General features: G+C 37.5%; 3 protein-coding genes across 7 annotated transcripts; 2 read left to right on the top strand and 1 right to left on the bottom strand.

The window, feature by feature from the left end:
• The first annotated feature begins 441 nt into the window (after positions 1–441).
• Positions 442–5,337, top strand: fosl1a (FOS like 1, AP-1 transcription factor subunit a). Its single transcript, XM_079838808.1, has 4 exons — positions 442–950; positions 1,584–1,841; positions 2,823–2,930; positions 3,022–5,337. The coding sequence occupies exons 1-4, from the start codon at positions 813–815 to the stop codon at positions 3,595–3,597; spliced, it is 1,080 nt and encodes a 359-aa protein (XP_079694934.1). The 5' UTR covers positions 442–812; the 3' UTR covers positions 3,598–5,337.
• Positions 5,338–6,151: 814 nt separating this feature from the next.
• Positions 6,152–9,740, bottom strand: ccdc85b (coiled-coil domain containing 85B). The gene is made up of 2 exons (XM_079838231.1): positions 8,873–9,740; positions 6,152–8,762 (listed from the first exon to the last, which is right to left on the bottom strand). The coding sequence occupies exon 2, from the start codon at positions 8,601–8,603 to the stop codon at positions 8,001–8,003; it is 603 nt and encodes a 200-aa protein (XP_079694357.1). The 5' UTR covers positions 8,604–8,762; positions 8,873–9,740; the 3' UTR covers positions 6,152–8,000.
• Positions 9,741–11,913: 2,173 nt separating this feature from the next.
• fibpa (fibroblast growth factor (acidic) intracellular binding protein a) lies at positions 11,914–22,923 on the top strand. 5 transcript variants are annotated; one of them, XM_079839899.1, is made up of 11 exons: positions 11,914–12,048; positions 12,436–12,546; positions 12,634–12,832; positions 12,927–13,053; positions 13,290–13,390; positions 16,901–17,034; positions 19,964–20,072; positions 20,364–20,427; positions 20,509–20,595; positions 20,682–20,779; positions 21,690–22,923. In XM_079839899.1, exons 2-11 carry the CDS (start codon positions 12,462–12,464, stop codon positions 21,757–21,759), a joined length of 1,074 nt encoding a protein of 357 aa, XP_079696025.1. In that variant the 5' UTR covers positions 11,914–12,048; positions 12,436–12,461; the 3' UTR covers positions 21,760–22,923. The 5 variants fall into 5 exon arrangements, with proteins under 5 accessions (XP_079696025.1, XP_079696022.1, XP_079696024.1 ...); XM_079839896.1 differs by having other exon boundaries at positions 11,914–12,219; XM_079839898.1 differs by having other exon boundaries at positions 11,914–12,234.
• The last annotated feature ends 494 nt before the right edge of the window (positions 22,924–23,417 follow it).

Raw genomic sequence — 23,417 nt, 5'->3', positions numbered from 1 at the left:
TTTCATGACCCTTCATTCATTCATAGCATCCATTCACTGTATGGTGCTTTAATGTGGTCTCTCCACAGGAACGTGCTGAAACCTCAATGTACACACACGACTTCACTTGAGGAAGAACAGCCACTCTGAATATGTACTCATCGGAAGAGTACGTGAACTGCTTGGTGTGACCAATTAAATGTAGACCACATAATTCTTACTGAGTGTTAACATAAACCCGCAGGCAGAAAAAATATTTGAATAGACGTCTCAAATAAAAACTAAACAATACATGACGAAAGATGCTGTAAAAAGCTCAAGTTTCGATTTAGAGTCCAGAGCGACTATCCGTAGCTCAAACAGAAGGAGTTCCCGAAAATAACCAAATATGGATATATACGTAATCTTCCATGTGATCATACGTCATTCAAAAGACCGGCAGCACCATTTCCCGTAAATTGGGAGGGGCGAAAACTACGGCTCTTGATCACTTATTTATATTCTCGTGAACACTTGGAATCACCAGTCTGGTAGAAAAACAGAACTGTATTTTATATATTCTTAAACGTTATTTTTTTACATTTTATCCTATCGCTGTCAACAATATGAACATTTTGACCGTTGACAGAAACTTCTAGACTCCCCCAAGTGTATCGTGGTGGATTCTACCGCTTTCCCGCAATAAGGTGGATTTTTAACTTGCATTTGAATTTCGCGTGAACTGTCAGTGGTATAAGTAGGAGAAACTTTTTTGGGAAGCAGTCCCAGGAAAGAAAGAGTTACATAGACTTCGTCAACAGTTTCCTTTGGATTACTAAAGGTCAACGGCATACATGTTCAACTACGGAAACCTAGGCAGAGGAATCGATCGGACCTTCCCAGATAGCAGCTCTGGATCAGGCTCGAACTCTGCATCTCTCGCTACGACCACTGTCACAACACAACAACAACAACAACAACAACAACAACAGGTAAGCGCCTTTTGTCTCATATCTATCAAGATCATACTCTTTTTACTCTTTAAGGTTTCAAAACAGTTTCAACTAACATTTCACCAGGTGTAAGTGTATATATATATATACCTGGTGAAATGTTAGTTGAAACTGTTTTATGTTATATAAAACTGTTTTTTATATATATAATTGACAGTACAGTACCTTTTCATTGTCAGAATAACTCAGTGATATTTTAAAACTAACATATCTTAAAATGCTTAACATTTCATTATTTATTTTAATTATAAATGTGTTGTAATTAATGAAGTAGTCTGACATATTAGAAATGTCACAAATTGAATTCCATACGTTTTAAATATCTTTCTTCTCTGTCAACCCCCTGGAATATTTAGGGACCCCTGGTTTAAATTGTATTGACCAAATAAGGGTAGACCGTGTGGTGAAGTAATGATAGTTAAAGATTTGATAATCTTTATGAATGTGATTGAATATTCAGGTTGGCATTTATATTTGGGTGTTTCTGCAAATACAACAACAATGGGTTTTTGAGTCATAATGAGATATAATAAAGTCTCCTCCCTAAATCTTTGATGCCAATGCCCTGGTAACTGATAATATATTTTCTGTGTCTCCTGTACTTTAAAACAGAAGTATTCTGTGGCAGGATCCAGTCAGTTTGTGCCCAGTCTCAATGCTATAACTTCAAACCAGGACCTTCAATGGATGCTTCAACCCTCCCTTATGGGCACCCCGGGGCCATCCAGGGCACTTCGACCATCTTACTCACTTCCACCAAGAATCCCATCTATGAATCCTCAACATACTTTATCACATCTATCCCGGCCAGGTGTTATTAGAGCAGCTACAGCCGTTGGCAGCTCAACAAGAAGCAGACATGATGAACATGTAAGTTTACTTTAACAGCTTTCAGTCAGTATACGTGATGAGTCATGATGGGAGACTGTGACAGCATGGTTTGTCACCATGTTCACCTGTCATCCTCTCCATTTTTGTCGGTGGTCTTGGCCAAAACCAAAGCCAGCCATGCGTGTAATTCTAAAGATGAGGGCGAAATCAAAGCGTGGAAGACAGAATGTGTAATATCCTGTTGTGAGTCTAGTAAACGTGTGGCCTGTGAACATGTTTGCTGATACATACAGGGTGTGAATCTCACTTGGGCTTTTTGAAGAGTATGAAATATGTATTCAGCTGTACACTTTAATTCTGTATGTTCAAATAAGACTATACTAATTTTATAATACGCTATATAGACGACAGCATCTACGCCAGATGAATTGAAGAGATGCTCGTTCAATATTAACTCATGAAATCCTTCTTGACTCATGTATCCGAGTCTTGAGTATGGCAGGGAGAGACTGAAATAATGAGACAGGAAATGGGATATCATGTGATTCACTTGAGTAAAATAATGACTCATTCCTGAGTCACTAGGGTGTTTGCAGGTGATTCATCAATACAAGGACAGGAAACTGCATATGATGCTCACAAAAGAAAGAGAGTGAGAAATTAATTAACAGAATATAATTGGATTCATAATGGAGTATTTACAGAGATGAAAATTGCCATTGCCACAGAATGTAAGGTACTTGATGATTTTTGAAATGCAAATAATAAAATCTCATCCCCTAGATGGCAGTATTTCCACAAGTTTAACAACTATAAAAATTAAGTTGACCAGGGTTCCAATTAGACATAAAGTTTTATATTTATTTTAATTTTTTATAATTTATATATTTAATATATTACTATTATTCATTATTATTAGTTTTCATTTTTTATATTTCTTATCTGTGTACAATGTCAAACTACCTCATAAATATGAATTTGATACATGTTTCTTACATTTGCTTTACTTTCTCACTCCAGCTATCCTCTGAGGAACTTGAGCGGCGTAGAGTTAGAAGGGAGCGTAACAAAATGGCAGCGGCTAAGTGCAGGAATCGTCGACGCGAACTGACTGACACATTGCAAAATGTACGTTTTTTGCTATAATTGACGTTTCCTTTTAATTGAAATATCTTTGTATTACATGGACCCAAACTGAATGTTTAAACTTTTTCCACAGCAAACTGACCTGTTAGAGGATGAAAAATCACATCTGCAGAAGGAGATTGCAGAGCTCCAGAAGCAAAAAGAAAAGCTTGAGCTGGTCCTTGAGGCCCATAGACCCATCTGCAAAGTCCAGGACTCTGACTCAGACTCTGACTCGAACAATGACTTCCCGACACTGAGTGGAATCAAGATTGAGCCTGCAGACCCTGATCTTCCTGGACCCTCTGGAGAATCAAAGAGATACCCCAAGCCTAATAAACCCAAGCCCAAAATTATCATCCCACCTCCAGCTCCAACCTCCTCTGTTACCAGCTTAACTCTAGAATCAGAGTCTCTTCATACTCCTGTCCTCATCTCCACTCCATCTCTGACTCCCTTTTCAGCCAGCCTTGTCTTCAGCTACCCCTCTTCTTCAATGGATACCAGCTCAGCGACTTCATCCCAAGCCCTCAGTCTCGCCGCCTCTCAACATGGGACCAGCCAGTCTTCCCGTAACCCTCAGCCGTGTGGCGTCGCTCATCGCCGCAGCAGCAGCAGCGGGGATCAGTCAGATCATTCTCTCAATTCACCAACCATCATCACCCTTTGATTTCTCCCCTGCTGTGAGGGAAAAGTGTTTATGACTTCCAAAAGTCTCCTTACTACTACACACATAAGCAAGTACTGCATGTGTTATGCTATTACCTGTGTATTCGGTTTACCTTTATTAATGGCAATTATCAAGTCGCTTGAATGCATTCTAAGAATACAGAAGCACAAGTTAAAGGTGAAGGGTAACATTTTTGATGTTGAAACGCCTGTCCCGGCTTAATAAGGAGACACAACTATGCAAATCGTTGGCTGATTAGTAATACTGGCTAAACCAGGGGCATGAATTGGCACGGACTATCTGTTTGTCCAACCAATGACAGACAGTGTGATTGTTTCTGCAAACAGTTTGAAGACCGTCTTTATTTTTGCCATTTCATTTGGTGACGCTAGTAGTGCAGAAATTGCACACTTCACCTTTATGCACGTATAGTGCAAAATGAAAGGTATATTTCATATAAAGTAGACTGAAATCGTCACAGGGCATTTATATATAACACTGAAAAGAAAACGGACTGACATTTAAGCCCATAACTTTGGACTGTAGTGGCATTAATAGTAGTATTATTGATATATGTATTCATTTATTTAAACTACACATTTAATATATCGGTGGCGGTACTGTCGCAGTTAAATATCTAGCAAGTTGCTGTGGGCGTCAGAGAGTTAGTGAGAACAGATCGTTCGCAGATGTGGATCGCTCACCATTATGCCTTTCAGGAATGGATGTTTAAAGCAATTTTTAAAGAGTGTCTATTAAGTTATTTATTATTATGTTACCAATTTTAGAAATGTTATGGTTTCAATTGACAAATTTGAATTTGTATCGATTACTGTCTTGCTATGGACGTCTGTGTATTTGCACAGCGTAATGCTATTTCTTTGTCATGTCATTTTATGTTTTTAACCTTGATTTAAAAAAAAAAAAACATAACGTTAAAATAACAGTGTGTGCTGAATAAGCTAGTTTTATAGAAACTGAAGGGATGCAGCCTAGCCTACCTGGTTCTTTACATACAATGTCTGTAACACCACATCTCAAGACTGTACACCTCTATGACCGGTTCACTGTTACACTGGTTAAATTACATTTTAACTTCACTGAACACTTCAGTGTTTACCCTATGGTGGTTTTTCATACAATTACAAAGGTGTGTGATTCACAGGCCAGAAGTAAATTATTAAGATACTCTGTATACTGTATTGAATACACTATTGTTAGGTTCTACTATAGCTTGACTACATATTGTATTTATTTTTGAAAACAAGATTTTTTTTTAATGCTTTTTACTGGAAACCATGTTGCATGCTGTTTTACATATAATAAACATTATTGAAAATATGTGCTGCTATTGAGAATACTAAACACTATTATGACTTCTGAGCTGTAAAATAATAGAGTGTCTTGAATTTAGGAATTCCATTTTTATTTCTATTCTGTATTAAATAAATCAGTTGATGTTGATATATGGTCCCTTCTAAAAGACTATTTGTAGCTGTAATGTTATTTCAGGGGGCACACAGATTAATAATCAATGAAGTAAATGTTTAGTAAGTTACATAATGGAAAGCGAGTCTCTCAGCACACAAAGGAGGGGTTAAGCACACCGTTTCCTCCTAGGATGTCAGGAAAGTTCAATGAGTCACAAACACATTCACCTCTGAATTGGAACCAGTTGTTGCTCCTCTAACAGTGTTGGCCGTAATGTGATGTTAAACAAGAATTAAATTTATATTCAGGACAAACTTTCTGTTTTCTTTTTTGTCATCTGCATGTCTGTGTGGGAAAAAAATCATGTGTTCTGCCTGACAAGGTGTGCGAGGATACGCATGATGTAAATAAAAGTAAAGAGATCCTTATCACACTTTTAAATAGGGTGTTTTCACATCCATAGATGCCATTGAATAACCATTTTGGTTCTCTTTTCTAAGTGTGAAAAACATTTAATCTGATTCAATGAATTTTAAAGGTTCCGAGTAATTGATGTCAATAATTTTTTTTTTTTTTTTCAAAGTACAATTCATAGCCTGTGGTGACAAAATATGTAAAATACATTAAAGATGAACAACCTGATGACAAAGAGAAAGGGAGTGAACGGTAAAAGATGCCAGGACATTATAAATATATAGAGAGCATATTAAATAAACATGGCGACCCTATTTCCTCCACACTACGGCCTCTGTTATCGCTCTGATTTCAAGTGAGTCACTTAGAGGGAACATGAGAACATATGATTGAGATAATGAAGAGTTTGTACTGAATGAACCAGCGAGCACATGTTCTGCTGAAAGGACCTCTGTTTGCCAGTCACAGTGAAATTATTTCTGGCTCCAGTGCTGCTGTGCAAACAGCATGCCAAAAATAAACCAGTGAAACATCAATAAATTAAGTCCTGAACTAGCATGACTAAGGCCTCATTAAGACATGACTGTGAAAATGTCATCCATGCCATTCAGAAGTCCTCTGTGGGCTATAATACAATATATGTATGCGTGTGTGTATATATAGTTAATGGAAAGTGAAAGTATGAGGAAAAAAGACCAGAACAGATCATGGTGTGTCAGTCAAGTGTATTTAAAGCTATCTCACTCACTATGAGCATAGCCTGAAACAAAGCAAATGCTAATCAATCAGAGAGCTGGGTCCTGTAGCTATAAAACTGAAGTAATTGAAATAATACTGATCATATATTCAGAATTAAAACAAACATGTACAACAGAACAATCCTATGTAGGAGGGTCTTGTAGTATGCAGCAAATACAACAAAAATGACTATAATAATAACAATATATAGCACAATCATTTTCATACTACATGTCTGTCAATTTCCCTCCAAACAGTGTCAATTCAGCATGTATTAATTAAAGTCTCTTTAAAGCAACAACTGAACACAAAAAGCTTTGTACAGTACAGCTGTGTAGTTAAAGTGGGGTTAATGCAAACTAAAGTTCATTTTGGATTCAGTGCAGAGCACAGCAACACTGTCTAGTGGAGCACACGTCACTACATCTAGTGATTTATATTGTCCAGTTCAAAACAAACAAGAAATAACAATCTCATACTGTAGAAAAGTGGTCTAGTAACATGTGCATTTCCAGTGAATCATTCTTGGGCCTCCACGATACAGCCATATTATGGCACAAAAAATTGATCTGCTTACAATGGAGGCTTTGCACAATCATTTGATACTACCAGTTCCTATCCATTGTTGAAAATGATTCAGTGCTTTTTGTAAATGATCTCAAACAGATCATTATAGTATATGGCTCTGATCAGTAAAAATGTGAATCTCTAAAGATTGAAGATTCATTTGCAGCCCTGTCATAGTGCATTGTAGGAGAAACATCAGCCCGTGAACAGATCAGTGCACACTAAAACCTGGTAAAAGTTAGCAGTTTCTCCCAATGTTGTTTAAAATGTCAACCCCAAAACTAAACCCGAATTTGCCCCTATCTACAACCCCTGTAAGAGATGAGAGGAAACATTCCAAAAACACTTGGTAAAACATACATTCAAATAATGCTACTAATACATAAATAGGTCTGCAGGAAAATTTGAAGCATTTGAAACATGGTGGATAGTTTTTTAGAAAGTTCAATCTGGTAGGCCATCTTAGACCAGTTGCCTGATGGTTTTCGACTAGAAACCGGCCACCATGTTTCAAAAACAGAGCTACCAGCTTAAGGGGAAAGTGATTAATTATTCTCATTCATTCCATACATGTATGACTTTCTTTCCACAAAATAAGATATTCTGAAAAATTCTTGTTTTTGTCCATACAATTCTTTGTTAGCCGAAAACGCCCTAAAATTATATTTGTTTTATACAATTTTTTTGATTTCACATTTTTATGATTTAATTAGATTTTCATCCACTCGCAGTTTCTTCACAAACCAACAGTTTGCAAAGCCTGTGTAACAATGAAATTAATTCTGTTTTGGACACCTTTGACTTTTATTTATGGAAAAAAATATCTTCATTTGAAAGAAAGAAAGTCATACAGGTTTGGAACGACATGTGGGTGAGTAAACGAAGAAAGATTTGACGTTTTTTTTTTTTGTATAAACTATTCCTTTAAGCTGGATTTTCCAGCAGGAGGACAGGTTTTTGAAAGAAAAGGCTGTCACTTTAAAGCTTTAAAATAATTCTATTTTGTCTGGCACCCAATAATTTCCCTCAAGTTGTAAATGTCTGCCAACTATAAAATGTTAATCGATGAAATATAGAGAAACTGTACTTATGGCATCAAAAGGCCATGAGTAAACTAGTCTAATTAAGTCTTGGTCTATTTCCACCCAAATCTGAGATGTCATTGTCAGAAAATGTAAACTACTTTTGTAGACAAAAGGTCTGTCTCAGCATCAAGAGAGAAGGTTAAAGTAATATGGCTCTGCTCCTCTCCTTCAGTCATCTGGGGAACACACCAAGTGCAGCTGGTCTGGACTCCCAACACTCCCGGTGCTGGAGCTCCCATCACCCACGTCCCGGGCCACCATACACGGTATGTTGAGATCCGTGGATCCGCCCGGGCTGGAATCACTTCTGCTCACGCACTCTTCTTCGAGCACCAAACAAAGTTCCTTCAGATCCAGATTCTCCTTCACCAGGCCGTCCTGCATCCGCTCCAGGTCGGCAAGCTTCTTGAGGTATCCGCCGAGGTCCTCGCGCATCACTTTGGCCGCGTGATGGCCGAATAGTTGCCACTCACGCGAAAGCTTCTTCACTTTCAGACGGTCGTCGTCCAGAAAACAGCATAAATCCCGTAGTTCCTGGTTCTCCTCTTGCAGCCGCTGGTTGATGACTTTGAGTTCCCTGATTTCAAGCAGATGTCCCTGCAGTTGTTTATTGACCTCCTTGATTAATCGACCGCGCTGAATGAGAGCGGACATCTTATCCGATTCTTCTTTGCGGAGTCGATTCACCAGCTCTTCCTTAGAGCAAGTCAGCAAGTCTTCATCGGACATCTTTGACAGCTCCCGGTTCAATATTTCACTGTCGCTCCCCATATTGTTCACAAATTCACCATCAATTGATATTACAGCGGTTAAACCATAAGATAAGCCTTACGAGGCACATGAGATGTCTGTCACTGTTAACGGATCGCAACATTCCTCACCCAGGCACGAAGAAAACGGCCATTTCCTCTTCGGTCCGCTATTTATGACCTATAATAAGGGAAAATCACAGTTCTTAAATGCAAACAGGCTTTTTTTGGCCATGTTTAACGATTAAAACGACAAACTCATCCCGACTGTAACACACTGAACAGGCCTACCTCTCTCCTCGGTGTTTTAACCCGTAATTGGCAGCATTAATTTCTCAGTGTTTAGCTTCTGGGGAGCACTGAAGCACAATCGCGTTTGTTCCTGCTCCTCGGTATGGGATGATAGGTCAACACAGAGGTTTAAAATAATCCCCGTGGAGCATCTCTTCTCTTCTGTATTATCAGGGATCACAATGTCCGTCCGCATCCGTCTCTCTCCGCCCTAAAGCTTCCACTCATTCCAGTGCAGTGCAATCCACAGAATAACCACGTTATTATTTACTGTCTAAACAGTAAAGACTTCCAATCGCTAGCGCTCCTAAAATGCGTCGTAAATATGAAAAATAAATAAATATATAAATAAGAGTCGAAATGTAGGACAGGCTGGTTACACTAGTGCTGCATGCGATTGGTCGCTTTTTACAAAAGAACCATGCGGGATAATCCGAATCAACGAGATTGAAATGTATGCAGCCTGCGGGTTTACTTCGTGGTGATTCCTGAGGAATTCGCTGAGATGTTCCTTGAGATTACAGTGTTTCCTTTGGCGGTGGTGGTTGGGGAAGCAGTGATGTCTTCCCCCATCTCCTCCCCCTCTCCTCTTCACCCCCTCCCCTCTTCTCTTACCGTAAAAATCTGCACTGTATCCTGCAGTGAGTTCCCCTCTCACAGCTGTTTCTAATGTCTAAAGCTTCGTGATACTCCTATAACACACTGAATATATGTTATTTTAAATGCTATTAATACAAGTTCATGTTGAAATATGTCTGGATGAGAACTTCCCACTGCTGCGATGAGACTGCATACACGGGACACACACAAAACTAACAGAAAGGGTGACAAAAGCTTTTTTCTCTACTGTAAGCCATGGTATTTAGCCACATCCTTCCTCCCTGCTCTCCAGCACAATTGCTAGCACGAGGACATAACAATGTGGGTGTTAACCAGGGCCAGGGGTGAGAGGGGGGTTGCTGGAGTGAGAATGGAAACAGGCCACAGTTTCGGGATATACGAGCGGGAGGGGTGGACAAAGGCATGCAAGACAATGGGGGAGAGGTGCAGAATAATAAGGCCATGTCAAAAATACACTTGTGCTCATTTGGTGAAATCAGTTAAAGGGAAATCCTCATTTTTCTGTCCCTCTACTGACAACTACACAACTACCACTTTGACGCTTCAAAAAGTCCATAGGCTAAATTAAATATATTATAAAACGAATAGGCCTATGAATTGATTGGTTTAGTCCACATTTTCTGAAGAGACAATCGCTTTATATGATGAACAGATTGAATTTAGGCTTTTATTCACATATAAACATTGATCAGCGTACATGCTTGATATGCAAGAACAAACCTCATTTCAAACGTGCTGCGTAACACATGAGCATGAACCTCACTGGTTCTCGCATGTCAAGCCGATAATAAGCTGGTAATGATGGTATGGTTATGGATATGAATAAAACAACTTGAAAGGATAGAATATGTCTTTGTAGTCTAATATTCTTCTTGGAAATGTAAGAAACTATTTGACACTCCTGATATCCATTTTAAAATGTTCGCATTTACTAGTATTTAAATGCAACTTTGTTCAACGTATTGTTTAACACTTCTTGTGTTATTGTCTCCTTAATATGAATTGCTTTATTCCTCATTTGTAAATTACTTTGGATAAAAGCGTCTGCTAAATGAATAAATGTTTTATTACAAGATTTGGAGTCATCAGGGAAAGCACATAACTGATACTGTTTGCTATTTATTTAGCTGTTTTAAACTAATGTAATGACAGTTTAATTACAACAACTAGCCTAAATATACAGTAAACAGTAATAAATAAAAAATGTATTATATTTGTCACGGTGTCACCATGTTCCTCCATCACACACACACACACACACACGCACGCACGCACGCACGCACGCACGCACGCACGCACGCACGCACGCACACACACACACACACACACACACACACACACACACACACACACACACACACACACACACACACACACACACACACACACACACACACACACACACACACACACACACACACACACACAGCACTCACCAGAATACTAATCTGTACCTGCACCTGTCTCTCATCTGCTCACTCTTCAACCACAGTATAAAAGCACACATCTCAGTCACCGTCTGGTCTTCAATGTGGATTACTGACTCTGCACTACTTATCTGAATGTCTTTTATGGATTCCCAGTTATTCTCCTGAATCTCCTAGTAAGACCCTCCAGTTACCTATAGGCCCTACCTGTGTTTCCTCCCTGGTTCCCTGCTCTGCTTCTCACCTTTTCCAACCATCCAAGAAATGTGTGCTCTCCGCAGTCTCCTCCACTCACTGGTCATTGTCTCATCCCAAGCTACCTGGTAAAAGGAAATTACTTTGTGATTCACTATTATCAGTCATCAAAACTCTGACTTCGCTATTACTCACCTGTTTCATCTGTGCATTCCATCTGTTCAATAAACACCTGTTTGGATGATAATCCTGTCTCTGAGTCTGGTATTCATTCCATTATAATATTAAAAGTCATATCATCATATAAAATCATTGATAGCCTACAGTAATGCTAGCCTAGGACAAGGACGTTTCCCTTTATAAATAGCTCAAAGGCATCATGATAGGCGAGAATTGTGATGTCAGTAACTTTTCAGTTTCTAGGTTACCTCTGAAATTAAACCGGCAATGAGCTCTTATCATCAGAAGATACCGATGTCACCACAATAGATATTTTAATAACCGATGTCACCACATTATTTTTTTTAAACCTTGCCTTTCATTTTAACAATCAAATTTTATTATGAGTCCTTCTGTTCAATGACACATATAATCATTATTACTCCTGACAATTTTTAATTTCAAAGTTTCAGTATTCTTATTTAAACCTATTAAAGTCACAAATAGCACTATTTGACTATAAGGCATGTTTAGTAGATGGTGGGCTCACATTAATAAATATACAGTTGTTGTTGTGATACCCGACAACTCACTACCCGAAACTACAGTCACGTGAATGTGACGTAAAATTAATGCGGCGCACACCCGGAAGTAGTCACAACGACGTGCTGTTGCTATGGATGAAGCACAGTCGCTCGATTTGACAGTTTGTTTTTGGTAAACATAAATGTGATGGTTACCACTTTATAATCGACTTGTGGTAATTATCTCTACGTACGTATCCGAAAAGTTCATGTCTTCGAGCAAGTAAATGTTGAAAGGAACTAACGTTAGACATAAAAAATAAGAAGCGCTAATGTGACATCTGGATGTGATTAAAATCCCGCTGTCGCGTTAAAACGCATGTGTGTCTGGAAACGTACGTCTACCTCGGATATTTGGAAAGTACGTCATACTTGTGTAAGGGATTAGTTAAACGATTAATGATTAGTTAACGGTCGTGGCTTCATTTCTGTCATAAAGTCTTGTTCTTGACTTGCAAAAAGTGCAAAACAGTGAGACCATGTAATACCAGTTTATCCTTGCAACTCAATTAGTCGCTTTTGATGTTAAAAGCATCTGTTTGTTATTAACTTACCATGATCATGTGCCTCTGTACAGCTTAAACATACATTGCCGCTGTCAAGATGTCTGTGGAGCTGGATGTATTTGTTGGAAACACCACCATTATGGACAAAGAGGTGTATCAACTGTGGTTGAATGGATATACAGGTAAAGTATAGTTCTAGACTATCAACTACTGTAATACATGCTTATATATTTTATGTTATATTTATAACATTGTGGTTGCCTTTATAGTGAATGATGCAGTGACGGTGCGGATAGAAGGAGGTGTAATGGAGGAGTGTGAGGCGAGTGCAGAAGTGCTGCTCAGTGACACCATGGACCAGTACAGAACTTTCCAGATGTGCGAGAGACTTTTACACCACCCAGCTAAACTAGCCAATCAGCTTCTGTTTCAGATACCGCCAGACCGACAAGCCATGCTCATTGAACGGTATGCACTGACTGATTTGTGTCTTGCCAGTTTAAATAGTTTTATTTATACAAATATTCCATTTACTAATACATGTATTCACATTTTCTTCTAGGTATTATGCTTTTGATGATTTGTTTGTTCGAGAGGTCCTGGGAAAAAAACTTTCCAAAGGAACAAAAAAAGACCTTGATGATGTTAGCACAAAGACAGGCATTACGCTGAAGAGCTGCAGAAGACAGGTGGGCTCAATGACTCCATTTGAAACGATATATTTATCATTGCTGCTAACTAAGATCATTACATTACATTACATTTAGACATTTAGCAGACGCATGTATCCAAAGCGACTTACAAATGAGGGCAATAGAAGCAGCTAGAGCAGTCAAGGGCAACACGATTTATAAGATTTATGCTTGGATGCTTTTCCAAGACCCTTTTGGAAATAAAATGATTATATTTATCTCCTCGAATATAGTTTGACAACTTCAAGCGAGTGTTCAAAGTGGTGGAAGAACTCAAGGGCCCCCTTGTGGAAAACATACGGCAACATTTTCTGCTACCTGATCAATTAGCGAGGTGAGAAAAAAAAAACATTTGCTTAAATTACTCTTGAAGGTTCGGTTACACATTACAACAAGGTTTCATTTGTTAACATTAGGCTGCGTTTACACTTGGCATTAAAATGCGATCACCGTGATCCGATCAAGCAGATCATCAGTCAATCAGGACACGGCGTGTTTACATTTGTTCACATCAAGTGGTCACTTTATCTGGATAACTGATCGGTTTTCTGTTTCTGTAATAGGCCTTGATTACGGAGTGTAAAACAACTTTCGCTTTAACTTCTATCAATAGGCAGTGCCCATATAGCATGGGATTTTTGTGATGTATTCATATACACGCAATATTTACAATACAGTGGCTAGAAAAAGTATGTGAACCCCTTGCAGAATCTGTGAAAATGTGAATAATTTTAACTAAATAAAAGAGATCATACAAAATGCATGTTATTTTTTATTTAGTACTGTCCTGAATAAGATATTTTACATAAAAAAATGTTTACATAGAGTCCACAAAACAAAACAATAGCTGAAGTTCAAAAGTTTATGAACCATTAATTCTCAATACTGTGTGTCATCACCTGGATGATCCACGGCTATTTTTTTGTTTTGTGATGGTTGTTCTTGAGTCCCTTGTTTGTCCTGAGCAGTTAAACTGCCCAATGTTCTTCAGAAAAATCATCCAGGTCTTCAGTTTTCCAGCATCTTTTGCATATTTGAACCCTCTCCAGCAGGGACTGTATGATTTTGAGTTCCATCTTTTCACATTGAGGACAATTGAGGGTCTCAAACACAACTACTAAAAAAAAAGGTCTAAACATTCACTGATGCTCCAGAAGGAAACACGAGGCATTAAGAGCTGGGGGTGAAAACTTTTGAGCAGGATGAAGATGTCCAAATGTTTCTTATTTTGTTTAAATATCATTTTTTTCATTTAGTACTACCCTTCAGAAGCAAGAGAAGATACTTGCATGTTTCCCAGAAGACAAATTGACTATAATTTACTAGACATGTGCCGGTATACGGTAATACGATATACCGCAATAATGAACATGCACAATATTGTTATCGTGGGCACTTCAAAATACCGTGAATAATTATTTCTTTTGAATTATTCAGATTTTTAGAATGCATATTAAGAATACTTTACCCATCAACCGTTTAAAATTAACAACACGTCAAAGAGAAACGCGCACTGATGTAAACAGACCGTTTATGAGCCGAGCACATGGCGGAACAAGTGCAGGAGACAAGCTGAAGTGCACATTCACTCTCTGACAGCAGAGGGCGCTGACGGAACAGCAGAAATGCAGCCGTTTCCCCGGTAACCCTCGTAAACAAAACGATACGTGCTCATCGTATACATATCTATGGTGCTCATCACATAACCTAATACTTAATACTTAAAGACTTAAGGCTATTCATTTTCAAACTTAAACATTTTATATTTTAATCTAGACTAAATTACATGCCCTAGACATTGTTTGAATATGTTCTGATTGTTGTTCAGTCACAAACTTTACAATAAGTCTCCATTACTTAACATTAGTTCATTCATTAACAAACTGACAATGAAAAATACTTCTAAAGCATTTATTAATCTTAGTTAAATGTAAATTTCAGCAAAATGATAACACATTATTAAAATCAAAAGTTGTAACTGTATTATTTAATGGACCTGAGCTAAAACTAACAGTTGCTTTTTTAACTAACATTATCAAAGAATAATTGTAAAAATGTAGCTATTCGCTCTTTGTTAATGTTAATGCATTAACTAGTGAGACCTTAAAGTGTTACCTATTGTTCTTTATAATTCTTTAGCACTTTAATCTGTAAATATTTGTTTACTTTATACAGTTTTGTGTATTGCTTTATTGTATTTAAATGTTTGGTTCTTTTTGTTATAAGAGTTTTTAAACCTGTTATAGAATGACAACACTTTTTTTGCAACGAATTTCAATATCGTTATAATACCGTATACCGTGATAAAAGCTTCAGCAATTAACCGCAAAATGAAAATTTGATACCGGCACATGCATATAATTTACCTTGATCTTCAAATTGAATAAGTTTTCACCCCCATCTCTTAATGCCTCGTGTTTCCTTCTGGAGCATCAGTGAATGTTTTCACTTTTTTTAGTAGTTTTCACAGATTCTGCAAGTGGTTCACATACTTTTTCTTGCCACTGTATAGTGGATGCTATATGTAACATGCAGAAAACATCAAAATCTGACCACCTTTTTATTAAAGAAATACAACATTAAAACACATCACAAAGAGCATTAATTAGAACTAAACAAGGGTAGGCTATGCAACACATGGTTTATTGATGTAGGTACGAGTAAAAATGGTACAAATTAAACAATACTTGCATTGCTTTCGTTACTTCTGATAGGCTAGGATGTCTAGTCTTAGATCAAAGTTGTTTAAATTAAGAAATATTTCCAAAGTTTATTATTTAACTGGGTTGACCATGTTAAATGAGTCATATCGTCCAGGTTTAAGTGCTAAGATTGTAGCAATGCAAATTTTAGACAAACATGGAAGATTATTTATAATAAACATGCTGAAACAATAAAAACATATAACATTAAAATCAAATTAATTGTGTATTCCGATTATTCCTATGGCAGTAAGTAACGTTAACTTAAGCAGCGTGCAGCTCTTCATTTAGACCTCACGATTGACTTACACCGGCAGAGCTGAGTGACAGTGACCTCATTCAGATATTGTTGCACAATGTAAGTGTAAATAACCAGTTTTACATTTTTGTCAAGGTAATGTATGTTTAATTTCTTGTCAAAACTGCGCCCGTTCATTATTTTCCAACAGCCTTCAGAGAGAGTTGGCGGCGATTTAGCCTGTATGATGGCGCCCTCTGAATGTAGATACGATGACTGGATTGCGTTTACTTTACACTGCGATCCAATCACAATGCGTCCTCGACTACCTCTGGACCAGGACATGCTGATCGGATAACATTCCGATCAGAAATGTGTTTACACTTGTCTTTTCAATGTGTTTGTGGACACCATCCGGATACAGGTTGCATGTTAATGCCAAGTGCCACAACGCAGCCTTAGTTAATGCATTAACTAACATGAACTAACAATGAGCAATATATTCTTATAGCATTTATTAACCTTTGTGAATGTTCATGTTAGTTCGCAGTGCATTAACTAATGTTAACAGTGACACTTTTGATCTTAAACATATATTGGTAAATGTGGAGATTTACATTAACTACTTTACAATAACTTACATTAACTTGTAGAAGTATTGTGCATTGTTAGTTCACATTAACTAATGTTAACAAATAAAAACATTATTGTTAAGTGTTATCAAAGTTTCTTTCTAAACCTTTTTATTCAAAAAGAATAAAATGGAGAGTAGTTAAACAAGCATTCTTTCTGAGATATATTCAATGAAAATGTACAGATGCAAGTTCCCGTGAACAGTTGCTTCACTGCAGATTTGGTGCCTTTTCACCTCCTTGCTAAACAATCTTGCCAATTCCTCCTCCAGAGATTATGCTGCAATAGTGTTCTTTGCCAATAATCGATTTGAGACGGGGAAGAAAAAGTTGCAGTATCTAACCTTCCAGGACTTTGCATTCTGTGCAGGGCAGCTCATCAACAACTGGACTCTAGGAGCTGTGGGTAAGACCAGTTACACAGCTCTTACACAGCCAACTTCAATACTTGAAATTGGTCAATCATGACATTCAGTGGTCAATATTCTTGTATAATGGCTACTAAACTAAATGGCTGACCATTATCCTAGGCAGCCGATTTCCTACAGTGTGCTAGATTATGTCTTTTGTACCACTCTTACATAATAAAATACTTTTAAAACAATATTTATACTATTTCTGTATTATAATAATAATAATAATAATATATAAAATGTATAATAGTCATAATCATAATATCATATTAATAATAGTTAATGGCTTTCCTATAGCTCAAACAGTAGAGCATGGAGCTAGCAACACCAAGGTCATGGGCTTGATTCCCAGGGAAAGCAAGAATTGACAAAATGTAAAATGTGTACCTTGAATGCAATGTAAGTCGCTTTGGATAAAAGTGTCTGCAAAATGCATAAATGTAAATGTAGTTATATAACAGGGCTCAACGTTAAGATTTTTTTCTACTGGCCTGGTCTGGTCAGTGGTTCAAAATTTCATGTCCTTCCAAAATTTTCACTGGCCCTGCCACAAAATGAACGAATTAATGAATTAACAAATATGTTAGTTTGTTTTCAACCCATGTACCCTTGTATTATACTAAATAAGCTCAATATGACACTGAAATAATAGATTTCTTTATTTTTATTTTATTAATTTTCATATCCAATTTTGATACCAAAAAGTATAGTATAACTAGTATAATACAATAAGAACAAATAGACAAATTACAGGCAAAAAAACAATAGAACAAAGACTCTAATGAAATAAACAGTGCTTTAAGCTTTTCAAATGGGTTTAACAAAAGTACTCTGGTACAGAAATGTAATAATCAAATGCAAAATAACACTGCATTGTCTTGAATATAGATGAATCTCTGTTACGCTGCATTCATACGGGGCGTCGGCGTTAACGCTTGGCTGAAGCTTTGTGCTGATGCGACCGTCATAGTGACAACAGCCAATCACACGTCTGCTCTGGGGTTGCATGAACGCAATTGGCTAGCGTCTGCTCTAGGGTATTTGCATAGGGCGATCTGATTGGATGACGCCTGCGTTGGCACTTGAAAAGTTGAGAAATCTTCAACTTCTGTCGCTTGCAACGCGAGTGAAGCGACGCGACATAACTCACAATTGACCTATCTGTATGCCCCGCCCCCCTTAGTTACTGTTGCTAACTCGGACAGACAAACGGAGTTGCTAACAGTCTTACAATGACAGCTGTCAGTGTGAAAACCTTATCCCAAGTTGTTTTTGGACTCAGAATGTAGCGGACCCTATCTGAATGATGGCCAAATTTTACTGATGGTTTATGAAGTTTATTACATCGTTTTTCACTCAAAAAAAAAATCACCGTAAGAGTTGAACAAACAAAGCAGAGGTGCGCATTAACGTCAAATTGTACAAAAACACTCATACAACTACTAACAGTAAACAAACATATACAGACCGTATGCCTTTTCAGGGGTGCTAATAAACTGTAAACTTTGTATCTGAAAACAACTCTGATAAACTGCGAGTGCAAGCTCTCCCTTTCACTACCCGTAGACTATAACACCCATCAAAATAGGAGTCCTCCTTAGTAAGACAGATAATGTAGACCTTACACATATCTAAACTCACAGAAAAATAAAAAATATATGCAAAAATTCTGTGGCACAGAAGAACCACCTCTCGTCGAGGAGCATTCAAGTGGGACTTAAATATATAAAAGATTTTAAAATAAATGTGGGAGATTAATTTGGAAGCTAGCATTTACAGATCACAATGCAAACGGGAGAAGCCTCGTGTTACGGTCGTCATGATCGCTACACTGTACATCAACACTGTTCATGTACTGCAGGGTAAGATTAAATTAATGTACATTTAACCAGTTTAATATGGAGAGGTACTGAAATGCAGACCTTCGTTTATGTGTTTTTGACCTACACTGTTAACGTTACATGACATGAGAACAGTTAGTTATTTCGGTTTGTATGTTAGCAGGGAATACCTAACTGTAATCGTAATTTAATAAGAGAGTGTGACCACCAGAAAATCCTCTCAGGATACCTGGAATCAGTGTTGCAGTACCGCAGGCACATTATTTTGCCATTTTTGTAGCATAAACACCATCAAACCACTGAGAGTTCCAGTCCCAGCGCAACTGATACTCAACTGCCATTGGCTCATCTGCGTTCGAGGGGTGGGGCTTACCGATAGGTCAATTCGGTTCGGCAACGCATGACGTCACCCATTCAAAGTCAATGAGAAGCGTTAACGCCGACGTCCCGTGTGAATGCAGCGTTAAAGCTACATAAGTTATTGATCCAAGAGCGGTGAGTGATTTTCTTTTCGTCTTTTGTTCTTTGATTAACATTAATGACACAGACAACCTGCTGTCACTTTAAGACTAATGCACTAATCCAATATAATGATACACATCCGATTTCTTTCTCAACTGTTTACATTTACTTACAAGGGCACAGTTCTCTTTTACATCTTCCGCTAGAATGGGTTAAAATCACTTGAAAGTTTAAATTGGCAAGACTTAAAAACACTTGCAAATGATAAACATTTGTGACAACACGGCACTGGCCTGATCGATCCATTGACAATTCCATCAACTGTCCCAAGCTTCTTTTTCACATATTTCACGCTGGTCAGTGTTGTGAAATAAACCCCTCCCCGTCACATCAGGGTTCTGATTACCCTGTCAGGATTTTTTTTTGCGATAACACATTTTCCCTTACATAAATGTCCTAGTGTTTAATTTGACATCTGTATGTATTTTAGGCATCTAGACTGAGGTTAATAATAGACATTTTCAGTCTGACCACTTGTATAGTTTGGAAAAACACATAGATGAAATCTCCTTCTTTGTCTTTGTCTGTACTTTCAAAATCCACCATTTCTCTTCGTTAGATAACATGATGGAGGACATGGATGTAGATCTGGATAAGGAATTCCTTCAAGACCTCAAAGACCTCAAAATTCTAATCACAGACAAGGATCTCTTGGATCAACACAAAAGGTGTGTGTGTGTGTGTGTGTGTGTGTGTGTGTGTGTGTGTGTGTGTGTGTGTGTGTGTGTGTGTGTGTGTGTGTGTGTGTGTGTGTGTGTGTGTGTGTGTGTGTGTGTGTGTGTGTGTGTGTGTGTGTGTGTGTGTGTGTGTGTGTGTGTGTGTGTGTGTGTGTGTGTGTGTGTGTGTGAAGTGCAGACGAGAGATGCGGGTCTGAGGAGGGCTGCTGTAAATGTCCAAATGTTGCATGGTTACTCCCTCTGTCTCAGCCATCTGAATAATGAAACCTTTCATCCACTCAGTTTAGTGTGCACTGCTCTGCGGGGTAAAACCAATGTTTTCACCGAGATGGAAGCCAATTTTAAGGTAAGTGGGTTTGTCATGTGTTTCTTACGAAATAAATGCTTTTCTACATGATTTTTGATTTCAAAATATATTCTGCTGAAGAATCTCTCAAGGGGCCTTGTAAATATCGCTGCCAAATTAATCAACGCAAAAGATGTCCGTGATTTCTTCATTGACCTTGTTGAAAAGGTACTTTTTTCGTTTAATAGAAGCATCTATCAGATCTGAAGTACTTACATTTTTCACAAAGCATTAATTCTTTGATCTCTTCACAGTTTATTGAACCTTGTCGATCAGACAAATGGTCATCAGTAGACGTGAACCTCTACCTTACTCATTACACTAACTCGGCACATATTCTTGACACATTCAAGTAAGTGTCACTATGGCTGTTGTATAGTGTGTGTGATGATTTTCTGGACAGTTGCTTCATATGGATGTCTTAGTTCAGAGGATATTCTCTTTGCAACCAGTGGGGGTCACTGTATCATATGCACATTGCTTTATCTGTAGTCACCTTTGTTTCCTGTCCAGTCATTTATGTGGTTTAACCACTGTGGAATGTGGTTTTCTGTTTATTCAAACCAAATCACGACACCCCGAATCACTTGGAAAATATGTATTTATCTTGAACTACACTACCGTTCAAATGTTTGGGGTCAGTAAGATTTGTAATGCTTTTGAAACAAAGTCTCTTCTGCTCAGGCTGCAGTTATTTGATAAAAAATACAGTAAAACAGTAATATTAATACAATTTATATTAAGTTCCTTATATACCTGCTTTAATATATTTAATGTAATTTATAATGTAATTTATTCCTGTGATGTCAACGCTGTCAGCATCATTACTCCAGTCTTCAGAGTCACATCCTTTAGAAATCATTCTAATATGCTGATTTGCTGCTCAAGAAATATTTATTATTATTATCAATGTTGGAAATAGTTGTGCTGCTTAATATTTTTGTAGAAACTGTGATTTAGGATTCTATGATGAATAGAAAGTTCAAAAGAAGAGCATTTACTTTAAACAGATTTTCTTTCTTCTAACAGTGTAAAAATCCTTACTTTTGATCATTTTAATGCATCCTTGCTCAAAAAAAGTATTGATTTCTTTTAAAAAAAAAATCATACTGACCCTAAACCTTTGATTGGTAGTTTATATGAGGAGTGAACATTTCAAATGTGTTAACAAAAACAAGCTCTACATTAGAAGACCAAGTAGAATACAAGTGTATTTTGTGAGACATTTTTAAATCTCTCCCTGATTTTTTTTTTTTTTTCAGGCATCATGCTGTCTGGACCAGGTACATGGGAGTTATCAAAAGTTGCATCCTTAGAATGTACCATGAGTGAAGAATCTCCATTTACACATTCTCTCTCTCTTCATGATAACTCATCTGCATGCAGTCTAGCATCTGATGAATTTATGGCCAGATATTTAATTTCCCATGTCTATCATATTTTTATTTAATCTTTTCCCAAATACCCCCCCCCCCCCCCCCTACCATCTGTCCATATCTTCACCTCCCTCTCCCTCTATCCTTCCTTCATTCTTTCACCCCTTGGCCTCCAGGACTGTATGACTTGTAAATAAACACAGCATGAAAGCACAGACACTGTCTGCATTGTGTTTTCATTAACTCTGCTTGTGGGTTTCCCTTTTAGCAAACCCACTGAAAAAAAATGGTGTATTTGATAATGATGGAGGTTCAGAGCAAAATGATGGACTGATCATACATGATTTGACATAATTTGAGGGTCCTAATGATAATTAACATGCAAACAGTCCAAAGGATGTTGTGGCTTGAGCCCTTATGGTCCATAAACTCCTGACCCCTCTGGCTTGACCAGAATAATTGGGCGCATGGCGCACCGATGGGTGTGAGTCTGTGTGTGGGCCCATTGGGGGCTGGGAAAGCAGTAGGGGGCCACAATTTGTCAGGTCTTGGTGGCACAGTGTACGTGTTTGTGTAATAATGGGATGTAATGACAGCTGTCAGCCCTACCACATTACTCTAGGTTTTTTTTGGGTACAACAGTAATGGCAAACAGATTTGTTTGCCCTTTTGTTATTCGCGGAGCAAAACAATGTTTATTTCTTTGTATAATTTGATGAAGCTTGAATGTAATGCCTCCAACATCAGGAATGTGCAACTGATTTTGTGACTTGACACAACTGAGTTGGGTACAATGTATAATCATTTCTTTAATTCAATGTACGTAAAGCCTCAACTAAACCAAATCATGTAAATGCTACATGCTTATGTAAATACAAATACTATACTAACATATAAATATAGTATGCTGTTCTGAATCCAGCCATATTTATTCTTATTGAAAGTTTTAGTATTAGTGGGCAGGATATTCTCATTCTAGACTAAAAGATGAACTCTTGAGTAAAGGCACCAATGTACTTATATTTTTTTCCAAGTTCTCTCATGGTCACGATTCTTTGTTTTGTCCGTTTTTAATTTGTTTGTTAAAATGCCACATTCTGCCAAATAAATTTGTGAAGCCAACTACAGGTTTATGTATTTGACTCTAAAGGAATAATCACCATATAAACCAAAGATATCTAAGTTTTAAAAGGTTGTGTACTTTACACATAGACCTCAACACTTTAACACACAAACCTAAAGAACGGTGACAGTTAATAAATGTCAAAAGAGGAGCTCTTAACATCACAACACAAGTCATAATGAACAATAATGACAAGTCAGCAAACTCAAATCAATAAACCTTTATCAGCAGCAGTAACATTTCAAAGAAAAACACATTACAATTCTTTGATCAGACAACTGTGTTCGAATACATTTTGGGGAATTCTGTTGATGTAGTTACAAGTTACTCTTTGGTATTTATTACTCTTTTTTTTTGCAGTGAGCATTTGATTAGACAAAAATCTGTGTAGTGCAGGATGAGTCATCAATACAGGTTTTGGTTTTCCTAGAAGAGAAACACTGTCAATTTGAAATGTGTATATACAGTATGCCAAAAGGGAATGTTGTCAA

The sequence above is a fragment of the Gobio gobio genome (assembly GCF_949357685.1).
Source record: "Gobio gobio genome assembly, chromosome: 16".
Classification (NCBI taxonomy): Eukaryota; Metazoa; Chordata; class Actinopteri; order Cypriniformes; family Gobionidae; genus Gobio; species Gobio gobio.
The sequence above is the reverse complement of the archived record's forward strand: the minus strand, read 5'-3'. Positions and strand labels throughout refer to the sequence as shown.

Coding starts and splice junctions, on each gene's coding strand:
- fosl1a (XM_079838808.1), top strand. CDS start 813: ATGTTCAACTACGGAAACCTAGGCAGAGGAATCGATCGGACCTTCCCA. Junction 951..1,583: donor AACAACAACAACAACAACAG/GTAAGCGCCTTT, acceptor ACTTTAAAACAG/AAGTATTCTGTGGCAGGATC. Junction 1,842..2,822: donor GAAGCAGACATGATGAACAT/GTAAGTTTACTT, acceptor TTCTCACTCCAG/CTATCCTCTGAGGAACTTGA.
- ccdc85b (XM_079838231.1), bottom strand. CDS start 8,603: ATGGGGAGCGACAGTGAAATATTGAACCGGGAGCTGTCAAAGATGTCC.
- fibpa (XM_079839899.1), top strand. CDS start 12,462: ATGTCTGTGGAGCTGGATGTATTTGTTGGAAACACCACCATTATGGAC. Junction 20,428..20,508: donor AGATGGAAGCCAATTTTAAG/GTAAGTGGGTTT, acceptor ATTCTGCTGAAG/AATCTCTCAAGGGGCCTTGT. Junction 20,596..20,681: donor TCATTGACCTTGTTGAAAAG/GTACTTTTTTCG, acceptor ATCTCTTCACAG/TTTATTGAACCTTGTCGATC.